This window comes from Lampetra planeri, chromosome 17 (genome assembly GCF_965212315.1).
Source record: "Lampetra planeri chromosome 17, kcLamPlan1.2.h2, whole genome shotgun sequence".
In the NCBI taxonomy this organism is placed as follows: domain Eukaryota; kingdom Metazoa; phylum Chordata; class Hyperoartia; order Petromyzontiformes; family Petromyzontidae; genus Lampetra; species Lampetra planeri.
Genome location: NC_136123.1, coordinates 10717028 through 10740220, shown reverse-complemented (window position 1 = coordinate 10740220; position 23193 = coordinate 10717028). Strand labels below are relative to the sequence as shown.

The window sequence follows — 23193 nt, the reverse complement described above, 5'->3', positions numbered from 1 at the left end:
TCACAAAAGCAAAGTTTGTGGGGAATAGTAGGCATTTTCTGTACTTTTGAGGCAGAAGCACTTTGGAAATAATACTTACTACCCAGGAAGAAAAAAAAAACATTTGTTACACGGTGTAATCAAGCACAACCTTTTTTTGCGGCTGTAGCTGGATCTTGTCGGCTAAATTTAAAACGATAGGGTTTACATTTTACATTGCTTGGTGGTTGGGCTTATACCTTCAACTTGCTCGGCTTGAGGAATGCGATTTAGTCACAGGTGAATGCCCAGATTTAAATCCGGGTTCTCAGTCGTATTGGCACAGGGCTGTGGTGCATCCATTGTGACCTTATGAAGCCACCTCTGTGCAACTCTTAGTTTGACTTTCTCACACTCGGTGGATTACGTGCAATTTACGAGCGGAATCAATCTTCTATACCTGCACACTCACCGGTCTGAGAGCTTCCAGATGGGAGATATGGGTGCCTACATGCTGATTGGTTTGTCGAGTTGCATGATGCATGCCACACCATTGTCGCAAAAAAATCCCTTTTTTTAAGGTGAATTTTTGTCTTCAATTTGTACAAATCTGTGCTACAAGAGCAGGGCAAAAGAGATATGCATAACGTGACAGCAATGTTACTGCACATGTTTGTAGGTATGTGTACTGTATGTATGTTAAACTTCTTTCGCAACATACTCTTTGGTTCTTTCAGTAAAGCGGTCGTCATCAGGCCTGATGACGACCGCTTACGATCGAAACGTTGTGATTTGTTTTATTTTATTTCTAACTACGTGACTTTACCGAAAGAACCAAAAGCTTCTTTTCGCACCGTACGCCAGCCAACCGTGCTAATCGGAGGTGCGGTTTGCATGCCCCATTACCGCGTTTTCTTGAGATCAGATAACTGAAGCATAAAAGTAAAAAAAATATTACGTGAAAAAAAGACGGTGTTCGAATGTGACATCTGGTGGATAGGGCATGCAAACATCGAATGGTCTCCACGGTGGCAAGATGTTATTCTGGTTTGCAGGAGGTCATGGGTTCGATCCAGGCCCTGACGCCTGTATATTTGGAGTTTGCATGTTCTCCTCGTGGTCGTATGGATTTTTCTTCGGGAATTCCGGTTTTTCTCTCACATTTAGAAACGTGCATTTAGACTTTAGAGTATATGGCTGCTCTAAATTTTCACGCGATAAGCCACTTCGTTGAGCGATCCTTTGTGCTCGCCAGGTTGCTTGTAAAATAGAGTTGTACAGCTCAGTGGGCATTGCCTGGTAAAATTAAAAATAGTTTTTTTTTGTTTCATAGTTTAACATTTGCTAAAAGCAAGAGTTTTTTTTTTATCAAGAGTGCTGTAAACGACAGACAGGGTAAGGCCTAATTGTGCTGGATGTTTAGCAACGTGTAGTTTTTTTGCCAATCTATAAATGTGGGGCTGGGGGGCGGGGCAGGAATGTATTCTCTGCAGTATTATTCAATTGATAATAAATTCCCCCTTACTTTCCCATGACAGTAATAAAAAGGCTTTTGGTAAATAATACAGAGAGCTTTTTAATTAATTCCGTGGGCCTCAGATATATATGCAGTGAGACACGAAGTGGAGAGATATGAGGCACGACAGCACTACATTATGTATCCATACATCATGCCAATTTAACGTTTACCTTATGCCATTAGCCAGCTGGGTGATGGAGCATCTAATAATGCAACACGAGCAGCAGGTGTGAAATTAACTTCAAGCAGCAGCTAAAAAAAACCATCAATACTTTGACGTCTTTCGTGTTTGCGGGGAGCAGAGTGAATGTGACCTACATTTGGGAACAATAGGCATCTGCCTTCTCAATTGTTCTTCAGAACGAACAGTGGCATTCATCAATGCTGAACACAAAATAATAATTAGTGTCGTGGAATATACAGGTAACAGCATAGATAAGCAGACAAATGCATCTCCATATCTCTCTCCTTGTCTGATATATGAAGGAGACGTATTGTCTGGAGATAATAAAATAATAAAAATAAAACATAATATAATAAAATTCTCACGTTTCGGCCACAACGCAAGCAGCCGTCATCAGGTGAGAATTTTATTATATTATGTTTAATTGTTATTATTTTATTATTTCCCTTCTACGTGACTTTACCGAAATAACCAAGAATATGAATCCCTGCAGTCACGAAAGCTTTAAATCGAAACGTATTGTCTGCTTTATCCATAATAGAGGTTTTTCGGTGAGATCACGTAAATATAAATGCGTCGTTAAACCTGCCACCACCCAACACAGCCAATTAGTAAGGTTTGTCACGTAAACAGAACATGCCAATTAGTTACTAGTACAGCACACTGGTGTGTTGGAGAGTATACCCACATCTTCTTGGTTCTTTCGGTAAAGTCACGTAGAAGGGAAATAATAAAATAATAAAACATAATAAAAAACAATTCTCACGACGTTTCGGCCATAACGCAAGCAGTCGTCCTCAAGTGAAGAACAGGTCTGTCGGAAAGACAGCGTTCTTCACCTGAGGACGGCTTTTTGCGTTGTGGCCGAAACGTCGTGAGAATTGTATTTTATTATGTTTTATTTTTATTATTTTATTATTTCCCTTCTTAGTGACTTTACCGAAAGAACCAAGATGAATCCCTGCAGTCACGAAAGCTTTAAATCGAAATTTATACCCACATCATTTACAATACTCTCTAACACACAACCGGTATGCTGTACTAGTAACTCATTGGCATGTTTTATTCACGTGACAAATCTTACTAATTGGCTGTTGGGTGGTGGCAGGTTAAACGACACATTTATATGCACGCGATCTAACCCAAAAATCTCTATTATGGATAATATTGGTCGCGAAAGCCTACTACATGTTAAATGTATCTGCTTTAGTTACTTGTAGTCTCCACAACGATGCTCATAATTACTTTGTGTTATGTATTTCGTCATTTTTTCTTCAAAATAGGACCAACATCTTTAAGAGAGGGTCCTCACCAATTAGATCTTGGCAGTTCGCCAGCATTGATTCGCAAACAACCCCTACTCTGCTGATGAGACGCCGCGTGTCAAAACCAGTCCAGACTGGTGCTGAAACTGAATCAATTCTGCTGAAATTATGCACTCCCGAAGGCCATAGAACGGATGGGTTGCGTAAAAAAAAAACTTTTATTTTTTGACGGAGAGACAGCTATATGTGGAAGAGACATTGCCTGATTCTCTAGTTTTTTCCTAAAAATTTGTGTTCTTTAAAAAACAAAAACATAAATTCCAGTTGAAAATCTAATTGCGCTATCAGTTTCATGAGCCGAAGATTCACTTCAGAGCAATGCATCACCCCATGATAGAGAATTGGCAACATTATGATATCACGTAACTATTTCTGAGATGTCTTGAAATTCTTCTTTTTTTATCGACAAAGCAGGATTGTAAAAAAATCAAGCGAAATACCAAATGTTGTGCAATCAATCATTGTGGGGGTCTCATAAGGCCAAATATGTAATGTTTTTGCACAAGTGTAAAGGAGGCCTCAACAGCGTAATTAACAAAGCTTTTCACTGAAGCCAGTAACACAACGCATATCGATTACATTCCCAAGTGAGATCCGAGATCCCGTTCCCTATTCCTTAAGTACCAATCACCCTGTCTTCTCGAACCTTCTCAACCGATTCTATCCCCTTAGCCAATCAATCCCAAAATAATTCCCCAATGGGTCTCTAACTGGCCCTCAGTCTACACTTGAAATTTCACAGGCATTGAGCCCTTCAAATAATTTGACCGATCAGCTTCATCCCACTCACGGCTCAACACAACAGTGCGTGAGCGGGGCAGCCAATCACGTGAGTCAAAGCTCTCGGCTGAACGTGTCAGCTGTTGCAATTTGACAGATAACCGATGGGGCACAACCCCATATCCATTTCAATGGCGACTATACCTGTTGAGTGCACTCACAGTATTCCTTACACCTATCTAAACATGACCTAGCCTGGCAAACATGCTGTGCTGTGGGTGCCTGATTTACCAGCACACACATGATCTGTTGATAATGAACTGCATGCAAACATAAAAAGGAGACATCTCGTCTTAATGGGATCTTTTCTAGATATAAATAGTTGTCATCTATCATGAAACCCTACAATACTTTGAGAGATAAGTCACTTGTCTCCAGGCCATATGTGTTGAAATTTTGCCATCCAGATGAGGAGACCATCTTCTATAGAATGGAGCAAAGTCAAATGTTGATAATAATTTTATCCATTTTTAGATAAGGTTGAAAGCTCTGTCTGTCCGTCCATCTAGCTACCCATTGCTTCATAATGCGGGGGGTCACAAGGACGCTCATAGAGATGATCCAATATGTGCCAAAAACTAGTACAAAATTGCTTTGCCATTAGGGACTTGCCTGAGTGGAAACCAGCCACATTGATGAAAGCGTTGCAAAAAAACTCCTGATACAAACCAGTGCTAAAATTATTATTAGCAAATATGCAAATGCCATAATAATAATAATTACCGGTAATAAATTATGGCATCCGAATGTTGGACAGCATTGCACAACCCGCGCATGCTCACGATTTCCGATTCCACGTTTTGTTTGTTGAGTTGCTTTATTTTTTTTTCTCCCAGGAAGTGAAGAATCACCTGGCGTTCATCGTGACGGTGGCCACGGCACTGGGCGTGTTCCTGACCATCTTTGTGCTGGCATGCGTGGAGGCGGTGTTCACGCGCCTCCTCCGCGTCTTCGCCCTGGCCATATGGGCCACCCTCGTGGCCATGGGCTACCTCTTCATGTTCTGCGGAGGCGTCGTCTCGGCCTGGGACCAGGTCGGTGCGATTCCCCCCCACCCACCGTGGTCAAACCGCCTCGAGCCGCAGTCGTCACCATTGTTACCGTTGTTAACGCTTTCCCATTCCGAGACGTCTGAAAGTTGCGGGGTTGGATGTCCCGTTCAACCGCCGAATCTCGGGATGTGCGAGCGGTTATTAGCGTACATTTTATTCAGAGAGCCGTAGTAGCGCCGCTTTTTTAAAGACGTTGCACTTACCGCAGAGAACCGTAGCAACACGACCGCACTCTGTGATAGCCAGCGCCAAACTCTGCCACACACCCTACCGCATGGCCTTCTGGGAGCCTCGGTACGTCTTCTGACCTGAAAATGTAACCGATAAAGTTATTTTATTTAAAAAACTGATGACATACACGTATACCATCGGAATGAAAAACGGTTAAATAGAGTTTGAGGCAGTTGGAGCAGATGGAAGTTGAAATTTTGAAATTATGGTCAGGGATCAACTCACCCCATTATTCCTCCAGGGTCAATCAGATAAGTAAAACTCAGGGATAGTCTCGAGCAGCTGTCCGATTGAAAATACTAATTAGAAATATAAATGTGCTTACTACAGTGCCAGACACTCGTCTAAAGCTGAGCCCAACGACAGGGTAAAAAATCGAATGTCAACACCCTAGTGCAGTAAATGTCACTAAGTGGCAATGATGTAACCACATTGTTTACCAGGCTAGGTACACCTGGCCCCTGCCGGAAAGCTTTGCTGGCAGGAGGGCATGAAACAGACCCAGATGTGAATGAAAATATTGCACCATCCACACACTCCCCAACCTGCTATGGCCCCTGTAAATACATTGCAATGGATATAATCATTATTATTGTGATTCTTATATAAAGTCATGCAATGCTTCTCAAGAGATAATGGATTTCACTGGGCAGTCACACCCAGCTCAATAAGAGTCATTAAATTTAAATGTTACTCATTTGCTTGGTGGTTCACTCATTAATATTGTATATACGTATATATATATGGATTATAGAGCCTAGTATATCTGAATTGTGCGTGGGTTCACATTATAATATGTCCTTCTGAAACTCCATTATTCCCCAGAGCATCACTTTGCATGGCAGAGAAATGCTCTGGAGGATTATGTCACAGGACTCATTGTGGAGTCACTTCTTAACCAACACCAGACGAGGTTCGTTTGTACTTTGCAAAGAGTTCTTTGCCATGTCACGCGTCCAGATTTTGTCTAACTTCTTTGCCATAAAAGATGAGTGGAATTAATGATAGGAATCATTGCACATATGTTGTTTCCCATATGCGTTCATGGGTGACTGAGCTCAAACCACCAACTAGGGTGGTTGAAATCTGGATTCAAACCCCCACGATTTCAGCTGTACTGGGCTCATTCTTGTGACACGGCTATCACGATCCTCCAGAGTTACCTGGCTGTCCCATACATTATTAAACAGTGAGACCTGTGATAAGAGAGGCAGCGTTTTTACAAATTTGAAGGCAGCATAGATGGGGGAGACAATGATGAAACGCACAGAGAGAGGGGCGTTTTGATGAGCATGACAGGTCCTGACGCACTTGGTGCCTTGAGAATAAGCATTGATATTCAGAGATGCCACACGGGAATTGCCTGGCTTTGTTCACAAATTGTGTGTATGTGTGTATGTGCATGTGTGCGAATGATTGCGTGACAAACCCGGTGAGCTGAGTTTGATTCCCAGCCATGGCTAACCATCAGTAAGTGACAAGCGATATCCAGGTTGACTCAGCTTTAAATGAGTGCCTGGCACAGTATGTAAACATGAGCACTGCAGAGACAAAGGTGGCGTGGCGTGGTGCTGGCCATAATACCCATTTCGTGGCCATTCTGGCCTTAATAGGTGCTCGCTAAAGTGCACTTCTCCTAACATTCTATGGAGGTTGTATTGCTAGTTTTGTCTTTAATTTCCTTGTGGAGAGTATTGCTGCAGTGCTTAGAATGCTGCTCTCTTTGTTCCAGTGTTCTAATGTACAACATCGGTGGAACAATGTACTTGGCTTTTCTGTCAACAAGTACTTGATTTCGTATCTAACATCAGTACCGGGGATACAAAGGCAGCCAAGCGTACATCTGGACACACATTACCTTGTGTGCCGTGCCAGCCTTGGTAGATTGCTCTCTAACTGCACTTGTCCCAACAGTATGTTAAAGGCTATATGGGAGATCTCTTTGTCTTTTGTATGTAAGAGTGTGTTTTCTTCATATCTTAAAATACGTTTACAGTGAGGGAAAAAAAGTATTTGATCCTCTGCTGATTTTGTACGTTTGCCCACTGACAAAGAAATGATCAGTCTATAATTTTAATGGTAGGTTTATTTGAACAGTGAAAGACAGAATAACAACAACAATATCCAGAAGAACATACGTCAAAAATGTTATAAATTGATTTGCATTTTAATGAGGGAAATAAGTATTTGACCCCTTCTCAATCAGAAAGATTTCTGGCTCCCAGGTGCCTTTTATACAGGTAACGAGCTGAGATTAGGAGCACACTCTTAAAGGGAGTGCTCCTAATCTCAGCTTGTTACCTGTATAAACGACACCTGTTCACAGAAGCAATCAATCAATCAGATTCCAAACTCTCCACCACGGCCAAGACCAAAGAGCTCTCCAAGGATGTCAGGGACAAGATTGTAGACCTACACAAGGCTGAAATGGGCTACAAGACCATCGCCAAGCAGCTTTGTGAGAAGGTGACAACAATTGGTGCGATTATTCGCAAATGGAAGAAACACAAAAGAACTGTCAATCTCCCTCGGCCTGGGGCTCCATGCAAGATCTCACCTCGTGGAGTTGCAATGATCATGAGAACGGTGAGGAATCAGCCCAGATCTTGTCAATGATCTCAAGGCAGCTGGGACGATAGTCACCAAGAAAATAGTTGGTAACACATTATGCCGTGAAGGACTGAAATCCTGCAGCGCCCGCAAGGTCCCCCTGCTCAAGAAAGCACAAATACATGCCCGTATGAAGTTTGCCAATGAACATCTGAATGATACAGAGGACAACTGGGTGAAAGTGTTGTGGTCAGATGAGACCAAAATGGAGCTCTTTGGCATCAACTCAACTCGGCGTGTTTGGAGGAGGACGAATGCTGCCTATTTCCCCAAGAACACCATCCCCACCGTCAAACATGGAGGTAGAAACATTATGCTTTGGGGGTGTTTTTCTGCTAAGGGGACAGGACAACTTCACCACGTCAAAGGGACGATGGACGGGGCCATGTACCGTCAAATCTTGGGTGAGAACCTCCTTCCCTCAGCCAGGGCATTGAAAATGGGTCGTGGATGGGTATTCCAGCATGATAATGACCCCAAACACACGGCCAAGGCAACAAAGGAGTGGCTCAAGAAGAAGCACATTAAGGTCCTGGAGTGGCCTAGCCAGTCTCCAGACCTTAATCCCATAGAAAATCTGTGGAGGGAGCTGAAGGTTCGAGTTGCCAAACGTCAGCCTCGAAACCTTAATGACTTGGAGAAGATCTGCAAAGAGGAGTGGGACAAAATCCCTCCTGAGATGTGTGCAAACCTTGTGGCCAACTACAAGAAACGTCTGATCTCTGTGATTGCCAACAAGGGTTTTGCCACAAAGTACTAAGTCATGTTTTGCAGAGGGGTCAAATACTCTCATTAAAATGCAAATCAATTTATAAAATTTTTGACATGCGTTTTTCTGGATTTTGTTGTTGTTATTCTGTCTCTCACTGTTCAAATAAACCTACCATTAAAATTATAGACTGATCATTTCTTCGTCAGTGGGCAAACGTACAAAATCAGCAGGGGATCAAATACTTTTTTCCCTCACTGTATATCCAGCTGGGGATAAAATGACTGGAAACCGAGTTAGAAGTTATTTGTTGTTAATTAGCGTGCACTACTGTACTGCGTTTTATACTCATGTATTGCGGTCCCTTTGGAAATGAGGCCCGCCACATGCAGTAGGTTAGAGCAAACACGGCGCCTGGAAATGCCATCTAAGGGACATTTAGATTGGCGTGGCTTTGGCTTCCTTTGATGTTTTTGTAAAGCCTCCACCCTTATGGATGTGGCTACTGGGGAAACTAGTGAAGCGGTGACACACCCACTCTTTTTTTCTTTGCTTCTCCAGCAGCAAGATCATTCTGAAATAGAGTCTGACTGTGTCTCGAGGTGGCTTTGTATCTCATGGGGATGATGCCTATGTAGGAGTGATGAGCTGATGCTGCTGAGGTCGTGGGTTTGTGTCTGGGTTGTCTGGCTTGGAGGCACCTCCGATTAGCACGGTTGGCTACATATGGTGCGAAAGAAATTCAACATACACACACATACCTGTATTGAAACCATAATCTCGAGTTTAGTGAGTTGATGGTCTGAGAATTTTTTTTCATGAATCTGGGTTTTTCAGTTTTAGCTTTGGGGAAACAATGTCAGGGTTATTCTCATACTTGGAACGCTTATGAAAAGAAATTCCATTGATTGCCCAATAAAAATATAATTAAAAATCAAATCAAAGTAGTTATCTTTTTGGGGCCATTATCTGACATCATGTGAAAATTCCGAATGGAAATTAATTCCTTTCCTGACACGATGCCGATAACACAATTGTAATGCAATGGAGACGTAAACCATCGTAAAGCAAATTCTCGACAATCTGTGTCACTATAGTGCCGACATGAATGTAGAAACAAACAGTAACTGTTGGATTTCATTTCCTCCTTCACATCGCCACCAAAAACTATTCGAATTTATATAGTGTCTAAATGCGACCGCACCTTAATTGATCAATACACCTTTATTCAGTATCATGCCCTTCATAATAAAATGTCGTCATAAGACATTTTACAAACACAACAAAACAGTATGAAGTAAGCAATTCATAAAAAATTACGCGGCAAATTAAACGATGTAGACATGCAAGACACTATCATAACAGAGCTCAAATTGTCATCAAGTTTTTATTGTAAGAAAAAAAACCAACACCCAAGGAAACCAAAACGGTGGTTCAGAATGTGATCCTGCCACACCATCGGCAGCATCTGGTGTGCATGCTCTCACAAGTGAAATTGAGAGTGCATTACTGGTAATGATATTGACCAAAAACAGAATAGCCTCGTGGCCAGTCTCACCAGCAACGGGTCACCTCTTGGCGAGACAAACTTGGAAATGGTTTGACTTATTTGGAATCACAAAGACTGATTTATTAGGTTAACTACCAGGTGCACAGCTGTCAATGAGACACAAACAGCGGATTTCAAATGTTTCACATGAAGCACAACATGTTCTTGGAAATATTTCCATTTCTCGACCAGAAAATTTGAGGTGACATCACACTGAATATAATGCATTCCTGTGCATGTGATTTCGCAATGATTCAATTTGTCAACGAGAACATCGATAAGAACGTGCTTTATATTAACGCTTATAGTGAAACAATCCTTAAATGTATTTTGTTTTAAATGTAATTATTTATAATTGTGCCCACAATTTTATCAGTAGTGGGCATTTGTATCTATCAGCTGGTAGTGTCTTGCATGTGAAACATGTTGATACGTTTTATATAAAGAGGGTTTCCATGTATTGCTAAACTCGGTGCCTAGACAGACATGCATACTTACACAAAATCGGGATTTTATGGATCCTTACTTAATGTTAAATCAAACCTGATAACACTTCAAATGAAGATGCCGTGTATTGAAATATATTAATCAAATCATGAGGCCATTTTAAGGTTTGTTCAATATTTGTTCCTTCGATAACATTATTTAAATTTAGTGATAGCTCTATTGAGACAGCAAATTCTATTGCAGAGGATCAAGTCAGAGTACACCCCTACTAAAATGAGCAATGGAACAACAAATAATTTATATTGGCAGCCCAGAGATTGTGGTGGAAATTCCACATTTATATGACAGGGTCTTTCTGTGGTAGAAATACAAATATGAATCCACAAAGTATATAAATATGAACTAAACATGATATTGAATAGAAATGTACATACATATTCAAATGCACGAAATAGATATGTATAAACTTTTGAACGTAAAATTCTAAATAAGATTTAAATTAAAATTTTTAATATAGTTTCTACAACCATGTTTAATTTCCAATGGACATATAATATAACAGTTTTTTGTAGAAAGTCTTATATTTGACTGCATTATTAAACATTTCATAAAACAATTAAATTGTGACAAGCACAATTACAATGTTCAACAACTATTGTTGATTGTTCCAGCAGAAATATTCAAGAATCAAATGTTTTAAAATATCTGTATTTGTAATGAGTTTAATCACTGAAAGGAAATTACATCGGGCTTTGGGTCAAAGGGCTTTCTGCATAATTTTCAGAGTGTTTAAAATATATGTGTGCAATAGAAGTTTGTATTGAATGGAGAAATCTGTTTAGGAAACCTCAGTTGGTTATAGTAATGAGATCGCACATCCAAGCCAAGGGGACCTCAAAAAGTTTCAACAGGAAATTGTGTTTTCCAAACCACTTGTCCAAAGTGTGCATTTCCAAAACACAATAAAGCCAAAACTCGTGGAAAATATAACACGCAGTTGCGGTGTATTTTAAATGTTATTATTGTCACTAATTGCAATTTATAATCATATTTTTTAAGCTCACCACATTAATCATTGAACACTAACTTTTAATTAACAAGTAATAGGTTCCGGGCCAGGGCCTACACACTGATAGCATATACGGCTTCCTTTTGTAAAGTTGTTTAATTCACTTCCTCGTTGGTTAAGTCTGAAACGTTAGCCTATTTTATATTTATCCTGTCAAGGCAGTGCGTTAATGATGGACGTGGTGTGTTTGCTTGTGTGCTGCTACCAACACCGTTCCTTTTTTTTTATTTATTCCAAGTTAACGTGTTACTGCTGAATTTAGTTTTTAGATAGCGCTCCCGAAAAGCTCAAGCAAAAGTGTCTCCCCACTCAAATGAGCATGGAGGTAATTGCCCATTCTCTCACGTCCACTGTTCGTGGCTCTGGATCATTGGGGAGTACATTCCAAATGAGTATTGCAAGGGGCCAGTCTTTCTGTAAGATATCCACTACCAACTCAGCACAAAGTGGTACTCATCTTATTGACCCCAGAAGACCGATTAGCCGATTCGACCACCAACTTGGATTTTAATTGTGGATTGAGCACATTAACCACAGCACCTCCGCACGGCCAAACTAATTCGCAATAAAGATTGCCATTGAGCCATTATCTACGACAAATGCATTCAGCCTCCAGTAATTCCACCTCAGCCCTATTTGATGTCTAAAAATGGTAACCTTGATGCTAAGTGGATATCTGCAGCCTTGATGACCGGTAACAAGATTACTCTCGGACCCTTGAAGAAGCAGGCACGTCTCAGATTTGGAAAAAAAAATCAAACAAAAAGAATTCTCTTCTCTGAGTCTCCCATTCGCAGGAGTTTTTTCTCCCCCTCTGAGTAAAACACATCACCTGCCACCGTTTACGCGTCTTCGCATGATGGTGGCGGCGGAGGAGAGGGCTGTGGGGGAGGGTGGATAATGGATCTCCGACCGAGTGGGGGATGCTCCGATCGATTTTTTTCCCTCGTACCTTTCCGCCATCACATTTTGCATTCCGCGCGGTGTCTTTTTGTAGTGCCGCTATGCCAACCGTGATTACTCTCCCACCTGACCTCTTTGTCACTCGTGTGCACTCACACATCTGTTTAACTCTGTAGCACCTGACCCGGAACTAGCCTGTGTTTAGCGCTGGCAGTGCTACAATGGATTGGGTAGTAATGGGAAAATTAGCATTGCGCTAATCTAGAAAATTTGCAGAATGTGGTTGAATATTGCTATTTTTTGTTATCAATGGCTACCAGCATCATAGAAATTCCTTATGATAGTCCTGGATAATCAATAACAATTTTTGCTTTGAAAGTTTGATCAAGGAGTCATAGTCGTGAGCATCATTAGCCATGATCAATCCACTGCTGGATGGATGAATGCCTCCCCATACCATTACTATCGCACATGGTCATATACTTGCATTATCTCATGCACAAGTGGAGAATCAGAGAATCTCTATGCTGTGTAAGACTGCGGCTCTGAACTCCAAACTATGGAGCGTATAACCTCGTACTACCCCAAAAATAAATTTGAAGGCGATGAGTGGCTGAGTGTGTAGGTGGGTGGCTGAGTGAGTGGGTGAGCAAGTTGGTGGATGGGTGAGTGAGTTGGGTGGTGGGTGAGCTGTTGGGTGAGTGGCTGAGTCGATGGGTGAATACGTCGGTGAGTGAGTGGGTGGGTCAACAAGTAGGTGAGTGGATGGGTGTGTGAGCACGTGGGTGAGTGGTTGAGTGGGTGGATGAATAAATCAGCGGGTGTATATGCAATTCACCAACTCTCAGACAGCAATTAATTGGCCCGTTACTTGCAAGTGAATCTCCAATGGTTACTCTCTATGTGAGCCATACAAAGTAACAATGTGTGAAGCTCTTCCATTTACATAAGTTATTTTGATAATTTTCATGTGTTTTTATTAAGCCTCGTTTTTTTAAAGCGGGGATGAATTCATCAATTTCCACGGAATCAAATTCATATTAATGATCCAGCAATCCAAGCACAATGGTATTAAAATGCATTCATATTTTCTGAGATATGCGGCCAATGGTAATTTTCTTTCATACATTTTGCTTTCTCAAATGGTTGGTTGACCTGAAAAAATTTCCATTATGGTACATCGTTATCTATGATCGTTATCTATGATTGTCGTGTGATTGGAGACAAATGGATCTGTATTTCTAAAGATCGTTTTTTTTACCAACGATTAATTCATCGCTAGCCTATATATGTGTGGGTATAATGTTTAGTCACGCTGAAATAGTTTTGCATGAAATGTGTTTAGCAATTTGGGGAAATTACCACTTCAAAATGATATGCACTATTTAACCATGAATAATGTTTCAAGTATTTTTGCTTACCTATTGCAAAGATACATTATTTCACAAGCAGCCTTTGTTGTGTGGAACAAAAGACAAAGGAAGAAAGGGGGTTTCGTAAATTTTAATAGGGCGGATGAAGCGTGCATATATCAGTGTTTCAGCGACATACATTATAAATTACTCTCGGGCTTGCTAAGCAGCATAAAAGGTAGCCCGAGTATCTGATGTGGTGTCTGGCAGGAGGGGGGGCGGGTTAATACTGCATGACAGGGGCAGTGATGACAGGATGACAGTATCTCACTATCCAGATGGTAGACATCATTAATTAGATTTTTTTCTTTCCTTCAACGTTATGGGATTTTTTTTACAATTTCCTCTCCGTGTTACCATCGGGCGGCGCAAGAGTGAGGTCCTTTGTTAAAAGCAAATGACTGTCAGATCGCGCATTGCTGGTTGCCACAGCAGGGGGGGGAAGGGCACCTGTAAGGCGCCATTTTGAGCGCGGAGTTAATGGATCACGCAGGGATCACAACGTGCGTCAGGCGGCCGTCTCCACGGCTACGGGTTGGCAATTATCTTTCTGACATATCTGCGCGTTGATTTTGAACTGGTAACTTCACGTACGCTTGAGGTTTATCTTCGTACACTCCGGTTCCATCGTGCACGGTCGAAGAAAAAAATTGCACTCACCACTCGCTGCTCGCTTGTCAGCCTCCTCAGCTCCAACCTCCTTAATCCAAATTGCCTCACCTCCCCCACTTGACACAAATGGGTACACCCCTCCCCCTCGCCACTCGTCACTCCTGCCACCTTCTCTCGTCCTATTCTCGTTTGCCCCTTTCTCATATCCTGCAATTCACACAGAAAATGGCAAGTGGAATTTGTCTCGAGAGATACGCCGTTTTTTTTTGCTTCGAATGGCTTGATTGTTGCAAATAAATGTTTCCATCAAAACACTTAACGGTGGGGGGGGGGATTAGCCATTGCTTGCGCAGGAGAAGCCGAGCTCAAATTCAGACAGCCGCATGTGGTCGAATCAAGTACAGAGAGTTGATGTTCCCCACCTCATCACCTAAATCTATAAAACTATGAACATTTTTTTTTATTTTACCAGGTAAGACCTACTGAGATATACAGCTCATATTCAAAAGTGACTTGGCCACAAATGATAGCCCAACAAAGTGGCTGATCACGTGGAAATGTACATCAGCCAAATATTCTAACGCATGTTTATGAATGTGGAGGGAAAAACCGGAGGATCCGGAGAATAATCTACACGCCTACAGGGAGAAAATGTAAACTCTAAATATACAGTCACCAGGGTTGGGATCTAACCCACGACATCCTGTATACCAGGCGACGTAGTTAACATACCACCGTGGCATCCAAAGACCGCATTTAAAAAATACGCCACATTACATTTAGATCAACGTGACGGGTAGTAGAATTTCACACTCAATGTTATTAGTCATATTTGACTTGGGTCAGGCCACAAAATTATCTGGCCACATTATTCTCGTAAGACCCACCACCAACCAACATATCCAAACAAATGGCGTTGCCCCGTGGTACCACGCGTTTGGCAACGCTCCATTTATTATTATTTTAGCCATTCGATTAAACGTTTCACTTGAAACTGCGTGAAGCATCTTCAAGCAAATTCCAGGAAGTCAGAATAAAATTAATTGATAATTTGCTGGATTTTAGTTCCTCCAACTGGTATCCTGCCCACAGCACAGCTGAGACACAACTGCATGGGACACAACTGCATAGCCTCGATGGTTAGAGAGGCTTTACTGCAACCAAGGACTACCCTTGCTCTTGAGGCAGCACTGCTGAGGTTTTGAGTTCCAGCCCCGTGCATGGCCATTTGATGTGAAATATAGTGGCACATACAACAGTCTCAACCAAAGCACTGACAACTGGGCAAGCAGCTGGCATATGATAGATGTCTCAGTGTTTTAGTAGTGCAGGTGGTAAAGCCGAAGTGTCTCCTTTCATTATCTCTATTAGCATTCTGGACTCCCGTTGACTTCTCACAAAGTGGTGGCCGTTTTATCAAGGGAAGTGAAAGGGAGTCGACAAAAGGATGGCGGGCCTAATCAAACTCGCACCATTTGCCATTGTGAGTCGTGCATTCTACTCGCAAGGATTTGAACTCACAACCCGGCATTTGAACTCGCACCCTTGCCATTGTTAGTTGTGCATTCTACTCACGAAGATTTGAACTCACGACCTGGGATGTGAACTCACACCCTTGCCATTGTGAGTTGTTAATTTTACTCGCCAGGATTTGAACTCACAACCCGGTATTTGAACTCACACCGTTGCCATTGTTAGTTGTGCATTCTACTCACGAGGATTTGAACTCACGACCTGGGATGTGAACTCACACCCTTGCCATTGCGAGTTGTGCATTAAAATCACTGGCCACCTGGCCACACAGATAACAAATATAAATGCGATGTGCTATTAGTGAAACCAGGATTACCAATGTATTTGCAATGCAACCCATTTATTTGCAATGTGAGACGAAAACAAAAAAAACACTTTTCACAATATGAAGCATCTTTGAAGCTTTTGGGATACTTTATCATTTTATTGGTGCACGGGTAAGTCACGACTGATTGAGTTTAACCCGTTCAACCATGACCGGTTGTTTTGGAAACAATTTCCCAGCATGAAGAAAATGTTTTCTGCATGCGTTCCCTGTAGCTCGAAACCCCAGGTTCCCTGGTAGGCTCACACGCTACTTTATCAAGGCTCTCATTTGCTGCAATGTGTTAACCCCCATGCTTTTTATTATTGTAAAAATTACCTTTTATAATGATTTTGGGTTTATACTTAAGAATGAATGGCAAACAACAAACACACTGCAGGAATGGTAAGGCGATGGGTTTCTGAAAGCGGAGATGTCAACTGTGCTGTGTGGAGGTGAAGTTTGAAGCAGGAGTGATGGATATGTTTCCATATGGATCGGAGAGGTAGGCTTCAAAACGCAAGGAGAAAAGGAGATGCTGGCCTTTGAATATGATGATGATCATAATCATTAGCCACTGCTGGATGAAGGATTCTCCCAATCCATCGCTCACAATCCTGCGATGTAACAGTCTACCCAAGCACAATTCTGAACAGGCTGATTTCATTGCTCCATCTCCATAGCGGACGTTACCGTTGGACGCATTGACTCTTTTGGCTGCCACACCGCCGTTGTTTCCGCCTCACTGCCATCCCCATTCTAGCGAGGATAGTCCTGGCCAAGCCCGCTTGCTTTTCCTTAAAGCCAAAATCATGTCTTTAACCTGTGTACGGTCTTGTGAAATTAGGTGCATGAAGGGATACAAAAAGTAAATGGCAGGAAAGGGTAATCAACGTGGAAGTCCCAATGTGACTGCAAATTGTTATTGATGTAATCGGAAAGGAGGGTTGCAATGTAAGGGACATGTTAATGATTGAGGCAGGTTACTGACACGGCCCTTTCCGGCGTGTCGCCATTCCTACCATCTGTTTCCCTCCTCTCTCCCTCACTGCCGCTTCCTCTGCCCTCAACCTTGATGTCATCTTTGACTGTGCCATCAGTTTTTCCACGCACATCGCCACTACTGCTCGCATCCATTCAACATTAACTCTGTTCTTCTTGGTCTCCCTGCCTACGCTCTCACTCCCTACCAACAAATTCTAAATGCTTCCACGCTGTTTATTTTCAAACTCATATTTAATTATCACACTTCGCCCTCTCCTCCTTCAATTTCACTGGCTTCCCATTTACTACACCGCTGGCTTTTCAAATTTCTCTCCATGGTCTTGCCCCACCTCATCTTGCCTCTGTCATCTTCATCTATGTCCCCTCTCGTCCTCTTCGTTCACAATCTTTTCCGTCTCTCTCTGTCCCTCCTTCTCTCTGGGCCCAATCCGGTTTTTCGATCCTTCTCCGTCCTTGCACCCCTCCGCTGGAATCAACTCCTCCTGTACATTAACCTCCTTTCGTTCCTCTCTCAAAGCCTCACCTCTTCTCCATTGCCCATTCCCTTTCTCTCCCCTCGCTCTTCCACTCCATCCCATCCCTCCCCTATAGCCCTCTCGTGACCCCCTTGTACCCTCTGCTACGGTCACTCCTTCCTCGGCCCTTGCACACCCCCTTGCCATCTAAATAACTCTTATTTTTGTTACCGTTTTTTAAAATTATGTAAAGCGCCTTGAGCTAAGGCGCTCTATAAATATAAAGCATAAGATAAGATCATGGGAAGACCTGAAGACAGAGATGGTGATGCTGGTGGTGGTGAGACTCTGGAGAGTTGACCTTGGGGGTTCGGTGTCGACTACGTGTCTGAGGAAGTGCGAAAGGGAAGGGAAAGTCGGTGAGGTGTAATGGCTTCGGCATGGACCCTGATCGCGTCGTCACATGATTACAAATCGCGTAGGAGTGATTTCTGCGAAGCATCTCCTGTCCAACACGAGATCGGGTACCTTCATGATGAATGTACAGTTGTTTGCTGCATGCGAGTCGCCCAATATTTATGCAGTTTCTCTCTCAGAGTTGGACCACGTTGGAATAGGTGAAAACGATTATATAAATGTTTTTGTTGTTGTGATTTCTGTGCACTTGCTTAATTATTTATTTGTAGCCGGGATGTGAAGGCGGAATTTCAGTGGTGCAAGCACGGTGCACTGCCACGAACACTTTGAGCCTTTTGAGGCAAGAAGCCGTGTCCAACACGCATTAGACTTTGTATTTCCTTAGACGCAGTACTCGCCCTAATTGAATTGTTGCTCTGCACGTGTGTGCGTGCTTGTGTCCGCGAGTGGGGGAGCAGTTGCTCAGTAGTTGGTGCACCATTGGGGTGCCGTGGTGGCGAGATGTTAACTCCCTTGTCTGGTATACAGGAGGCCATGGGTTCAACCCTGACGCCTGTATATCTGGAGTTTTCATGTTCATCCCGTGATCGCATTGATTTTTCTCCGGGACCTCTTGTTTTTCCCTCGACATTTAGAAACATGCGTTTAGAGTATTTGGCTAAAAAGCCACTTCATTGAGCTGTTATTTGTGGCCAGGTCGCTTCTGAAAAAGAGATACATAGCTCAGCGGGCCTTACCTGGTAAAATAAAAAAAAATGTTTCCTTGAAAATGTAGTTCTATTGCACTGCGGTCCAAATGACCTGGCTCGACTCCTGACTGTAAACACCAAGAGCAGCAGGGGTAGGAGTATAGATCTTTACTGGGGTTTCCCCACGATCAACTCAGCCGTAAACCTTAGCCCAACATAATTAACGTGTGCATAGCGTGAATATTAGATGTGGTGCGAAATGCACCACTTCCTGTATGCCATGCTGTCCTAAACTGGTGCTCACGAGGCTACATGGGGGAATCTCTGTCTTTGTGTGCACATGTGCGGGCTTGCATGTGGGAAGCGGTGGCGGTTAGCGCACTGCGCTCCAGGCCACAGCTAACGTACGCGTGTGATGCTTGACCCGATCTAAGATCTCCCTCTAGTTCGACTCAGGAGAGAGGAGAAAGGTAATCGGAGAGAGTGATTGTTGGCGGGAGAGAGGGGTGAGCACGGGCTGAGAGATGTGACATTGGGGGGTGAGGATGGGTAAGGGTGTGTGTGTAGGAAGCGATGGCGCAGTGGTTAGCATGCTGCGCTACCAACCCTGCGACCCCGAGTTAGATTCCCGCTCACGGCCACCACCAACACGAGTGATGATTGTCTGAACCAGTCCTGGACCTCCTCTAGGTAGACTCAGTCTCAAAATAAGTACCTGGTGCGGTGGGTGAATATTGGCACTGGGGAGACAGAGGTGGTCGGGTGTGGTGCTGGAACCCCCTTGTGTGCCGTGTTGGCCTTCATAGGGGGCTCTCTGACAGCACTAGCCCCAACAACCTCTGTAGGCTGCGCAGAGGATCTTTAAATGTTGTCTTCCTTGTGCACATACGTTTGTATACACATATGAATGTGTACGTGCTACTGCCGATCGATGTTGTTGCTCACTGCCTCCTTGCCACCGTGTGTGTGCGCCCGCTTGCAGGTGTCCTTCTTCCTCTTCGTGGTGTTTGTGACATACACCATGCTGCCGTTCGGGATGCACGCGGCCGTGCTGGCGAGCTCCGTGCTCTCCGCGTCGCACCTTGCCGTGCTCAGTGGCTTCCTGTCCACGCGCGACAATCCCTACTCCTCGGCACACCTGGCTCTGCAGGTACACGACCCCACCCCCCCGATTGCGCGTTTTGTACCGGTGCATGGAGCCGCCAGGGGATCAGGACATCGTCGAGGGCCACCGTTGTTGATGGCCACCACGCCCACAGAACGAATGATGCCCGGACACCCAGCCACCAGGGTTTACGTGGAAAATCCCAGCACCGCTAACATCTGCATCTGGCCTCACGTATTCCCCTTGCTGTCCAACCTCTGAATGCCAATCCTATGCCTGTGTTTGTAATCTTCCCTCATTCGGAACGTGCCTAACTTTTCCTGAATATTGATTTGGTTAGCTTTAAGGATGCTTGCATCACAGTCTACACGATCCTCATATATATTAAAACCAACAAATGTGCACGTTCTTCAGTTTATAACCATGTTTATATTTTACTACATTTATCCTGCTAGCCATCTTCACCGTCATTGTGCACATGCCACAGCGGCATGCAACAATCCCAAAACACATCGCAATATTTCTACTGTCACTGCAGTGAACGTTATTAGTGTCAGCTTAAATCGAGACAGCTCAATACTGGTCCTTCATTTGTTGATATTGGTCTTAATGAAGGTACCAAACCCATCTGAGTGACTTTGAGTCGTGAGTTTGAAAAATCAGTCGTCAATTCCACGTGTATGTCCTGATTGGTCTAACCTACCCTTAAACTATAGAAATCCAAATTATAACATGTATATTTTTTAATAAAACATACACATTTAATGAATCGCAAAGTTGTACGTTTACTGACATTAATAGGATATGAACATTGTTTATTGATTTTAAGCGGTGCACTTCATGCGAGCTAAATGACATGCAAAGTGGACCGGTGCTCAGCAGTGGAAATTCCACATATCTGTCTGGAGGCAAGTTGGTGCATGAGGCAGGTAATATGTACTTCCCGCGCAAAGCGGTACGTATTTTGATCTACCCTGACGGAGTGATGGATTGAGTTTAGCCATGAGCATGATTTGAAATCTCAACAAATTTCATTGTGAGTAGAGAACTCACAGCACCGTGATAATAATAATATTTGCACCAAAAGTAAAAATGAAAAAAACTTTCTTGAAATCAAAATATAATTTGTATTCACGGAACATAGCAATTTTGCCACAGGTGTTACCCAAGCAGGTGATAATGTGGGCATTCAGCCTTAAACGCACGCATGTTCAACCCCTGCGGCGCTTGCCCACTGCTCGAAAGGCTCGTCTATTTTAAGTTGTACTTTCAAGTTGCAAGGCGGTGTCCGTTGACGGCCAAAGTGGTGAAGCATCTTCTGCGTTTTGTTACGTTGATGGTCACGAACTTGTTCAACCATAGCACGGTTGCAAGCGCGAAGAAAGTTCAAACGTACGTACGTGCACACATAAATGACATTGGTTTTCATGCCCCACTGGTTCCGTGATGGGTTTTTCCTGGCCACGTCTGAGCAAGAACGTGGCTCTTGGAGCCGTGTGTTCGGCGCATGTTCATAACAGAGAGCGAAATGTCATATTGCTACTGCCTTTGCCCAGAGCAGCTCTGAATAATGAGTATTTGAAGATGCATTAGGTTATTGCAGTCGCTGTACGCTGCCAATATTTTAGCCACATAGTTGCCAAAAGAAAATTGTGCATAGGACAAAATTGTTGGCAAGTTGATAAAGACAGTAAATCAAATAAGGTATACATTTTTGTTCAGGGTGAGAGTGTTATTTCAACTCCAGTGGTTGTTCTGTTGATGTGTGTGCATGTGTTTGCCCAACTCGTCTGTGTGTGTATGAGGAATAGTGCTCCATTTGTCTATGCACTGCACACCACAATCCCCAATACCTGGGTGCTTTTCCCTGACGTAGATCACTTCAGTGGCACAGTGTCTGAACTCCCCTGAACCTCTACACAGCCTTAACTGAGTTCCTGTTGGCAGTGTCAACATCAGCGCTGTGGTAAGACAATTGTGGCCAGCAACGGTGCTGCATCGCGCGCTCTCAGATGCACTTCTGTGGCCATCTGGAACGCTCTTTCTTCTGGCATTTGGTAGCCATTGGGAGCGATGCACTTTTAAATCTAGAATGGAGACTCAGTTCTTTAGAACAATTTTTTGTGTTTAGCTTGTTGTCCTTCCCCCACACCTCCGATTCTATGCGGTTGGCTACGTACGGTGTGAAAGAAGTTAAACATATATATAACATACATACATGGCCATGCCACCAGCTTGTGGTGTGGTCCATGCCAAGCTGTAATAGGTGCTCCCTAACAGCACTTGCTCTAACAATCGAGAAGGCAACACAGAAGACCGTTCGTTGCCTTTGTGTGTGCATGTGTCTGTGTCCGAGCATGGTGCTGGCCCGCCCCCCGTGTGCCGTTCCGGCCTTCATAGGTGCTACTCACTCACAGCTCTTGCCCCAACAGCCTGTTAAGGCTATACGGGGGATCTTTGTCTTTGTTTAATTGGGCTAGCAAATGCATTTCTGACGTAAAGGTTATTGATTTTATAAACTTTTACGTTGATTAACATAACAACGTGAAGGGATTGGACGGGGCTGTTTTAATCGCTAATTCTAGTCGGGAATGGATTGTGCTCTGATGTCGTGCTGAGCTACAGATTTGTTGTCACAAACTTTAACCAAACTCAATAATATTAAATGTCTAATGATTGGTCCACTGTTCCCAATTAAATTATAGAAATAAAAAAAACACTGTCCGATGCTCACCATTTGGAATACAACTATTGTTTATGTTAGTACTCTTTGTGTCTTTCGGTAAAGTCACGTAGATATAAACATGATAAAATAATAAAAAAAATCACGACGTTTCGATCGCAAAACAAGCAATCGTCTTCAGGTGCAAAAAAGACAGCAGGCGGACTGCTGAGGCAGGAAGAAATATAGCGAGAGAGCGACTGTAGCCTGAGGTTATATAGGTTTGAGATGGGTACAACCCAAGGGTAAGTGGGCGGGGCTAGAGATGGAATTTGCAAGCAAATGTAAGATCGCAGAGCTAGGCATACCTCAGCCATTGCTGAAGAAGCCATTGTATTGCTTGAGATTAGAGATTAGCATGTCAATGTGAGATGGCTCCCGCAGCAGCGGCTGTGTTAATGAGACACATTCAGCCTATTCAACAACGAGCGCCACCGCAGCATCGAGGAAAAGGGAGCAACAGCTATGTTAGTGAGGCATTTAGCCTGTTAACGTAAAGACATTTAACAGGGTAATGTAACTCAGAGAGTCGGAAATAACTGCTAACATAAGCAAGTAGGATGGAAGCATCACAGCCAGTAATGACTTTACCTTCCAATGATT

General features: G+C 43.2%; 1 protein-coding gene across 3 annotated transcripts in view; it reads left to right on the top strand.

The window, feature by feature from the left end:
• Positions 1-23193, top strand: part of ADCY2 (adenylate cyclase 2) — a 282866-nt gene that overhangs the window by 83126 nt on the left and 176547 nt on the right. For all 3 annotated transcript variants that reach the window (XM_078602107.1, XM_078602109.1, XM_078602110.1), the window contains exons 3-4: positions 4603-4800; positions 19746-19913. In XM_078602107.1, the coding sequence (XP_078458233.1) occupies positions 4603-4800; positions 19746-19913 (366 nt within the window). The remainder of the gene's footprint in view (positions 1-4602; positions 4801-19745; positions 19914-23193) is intronic.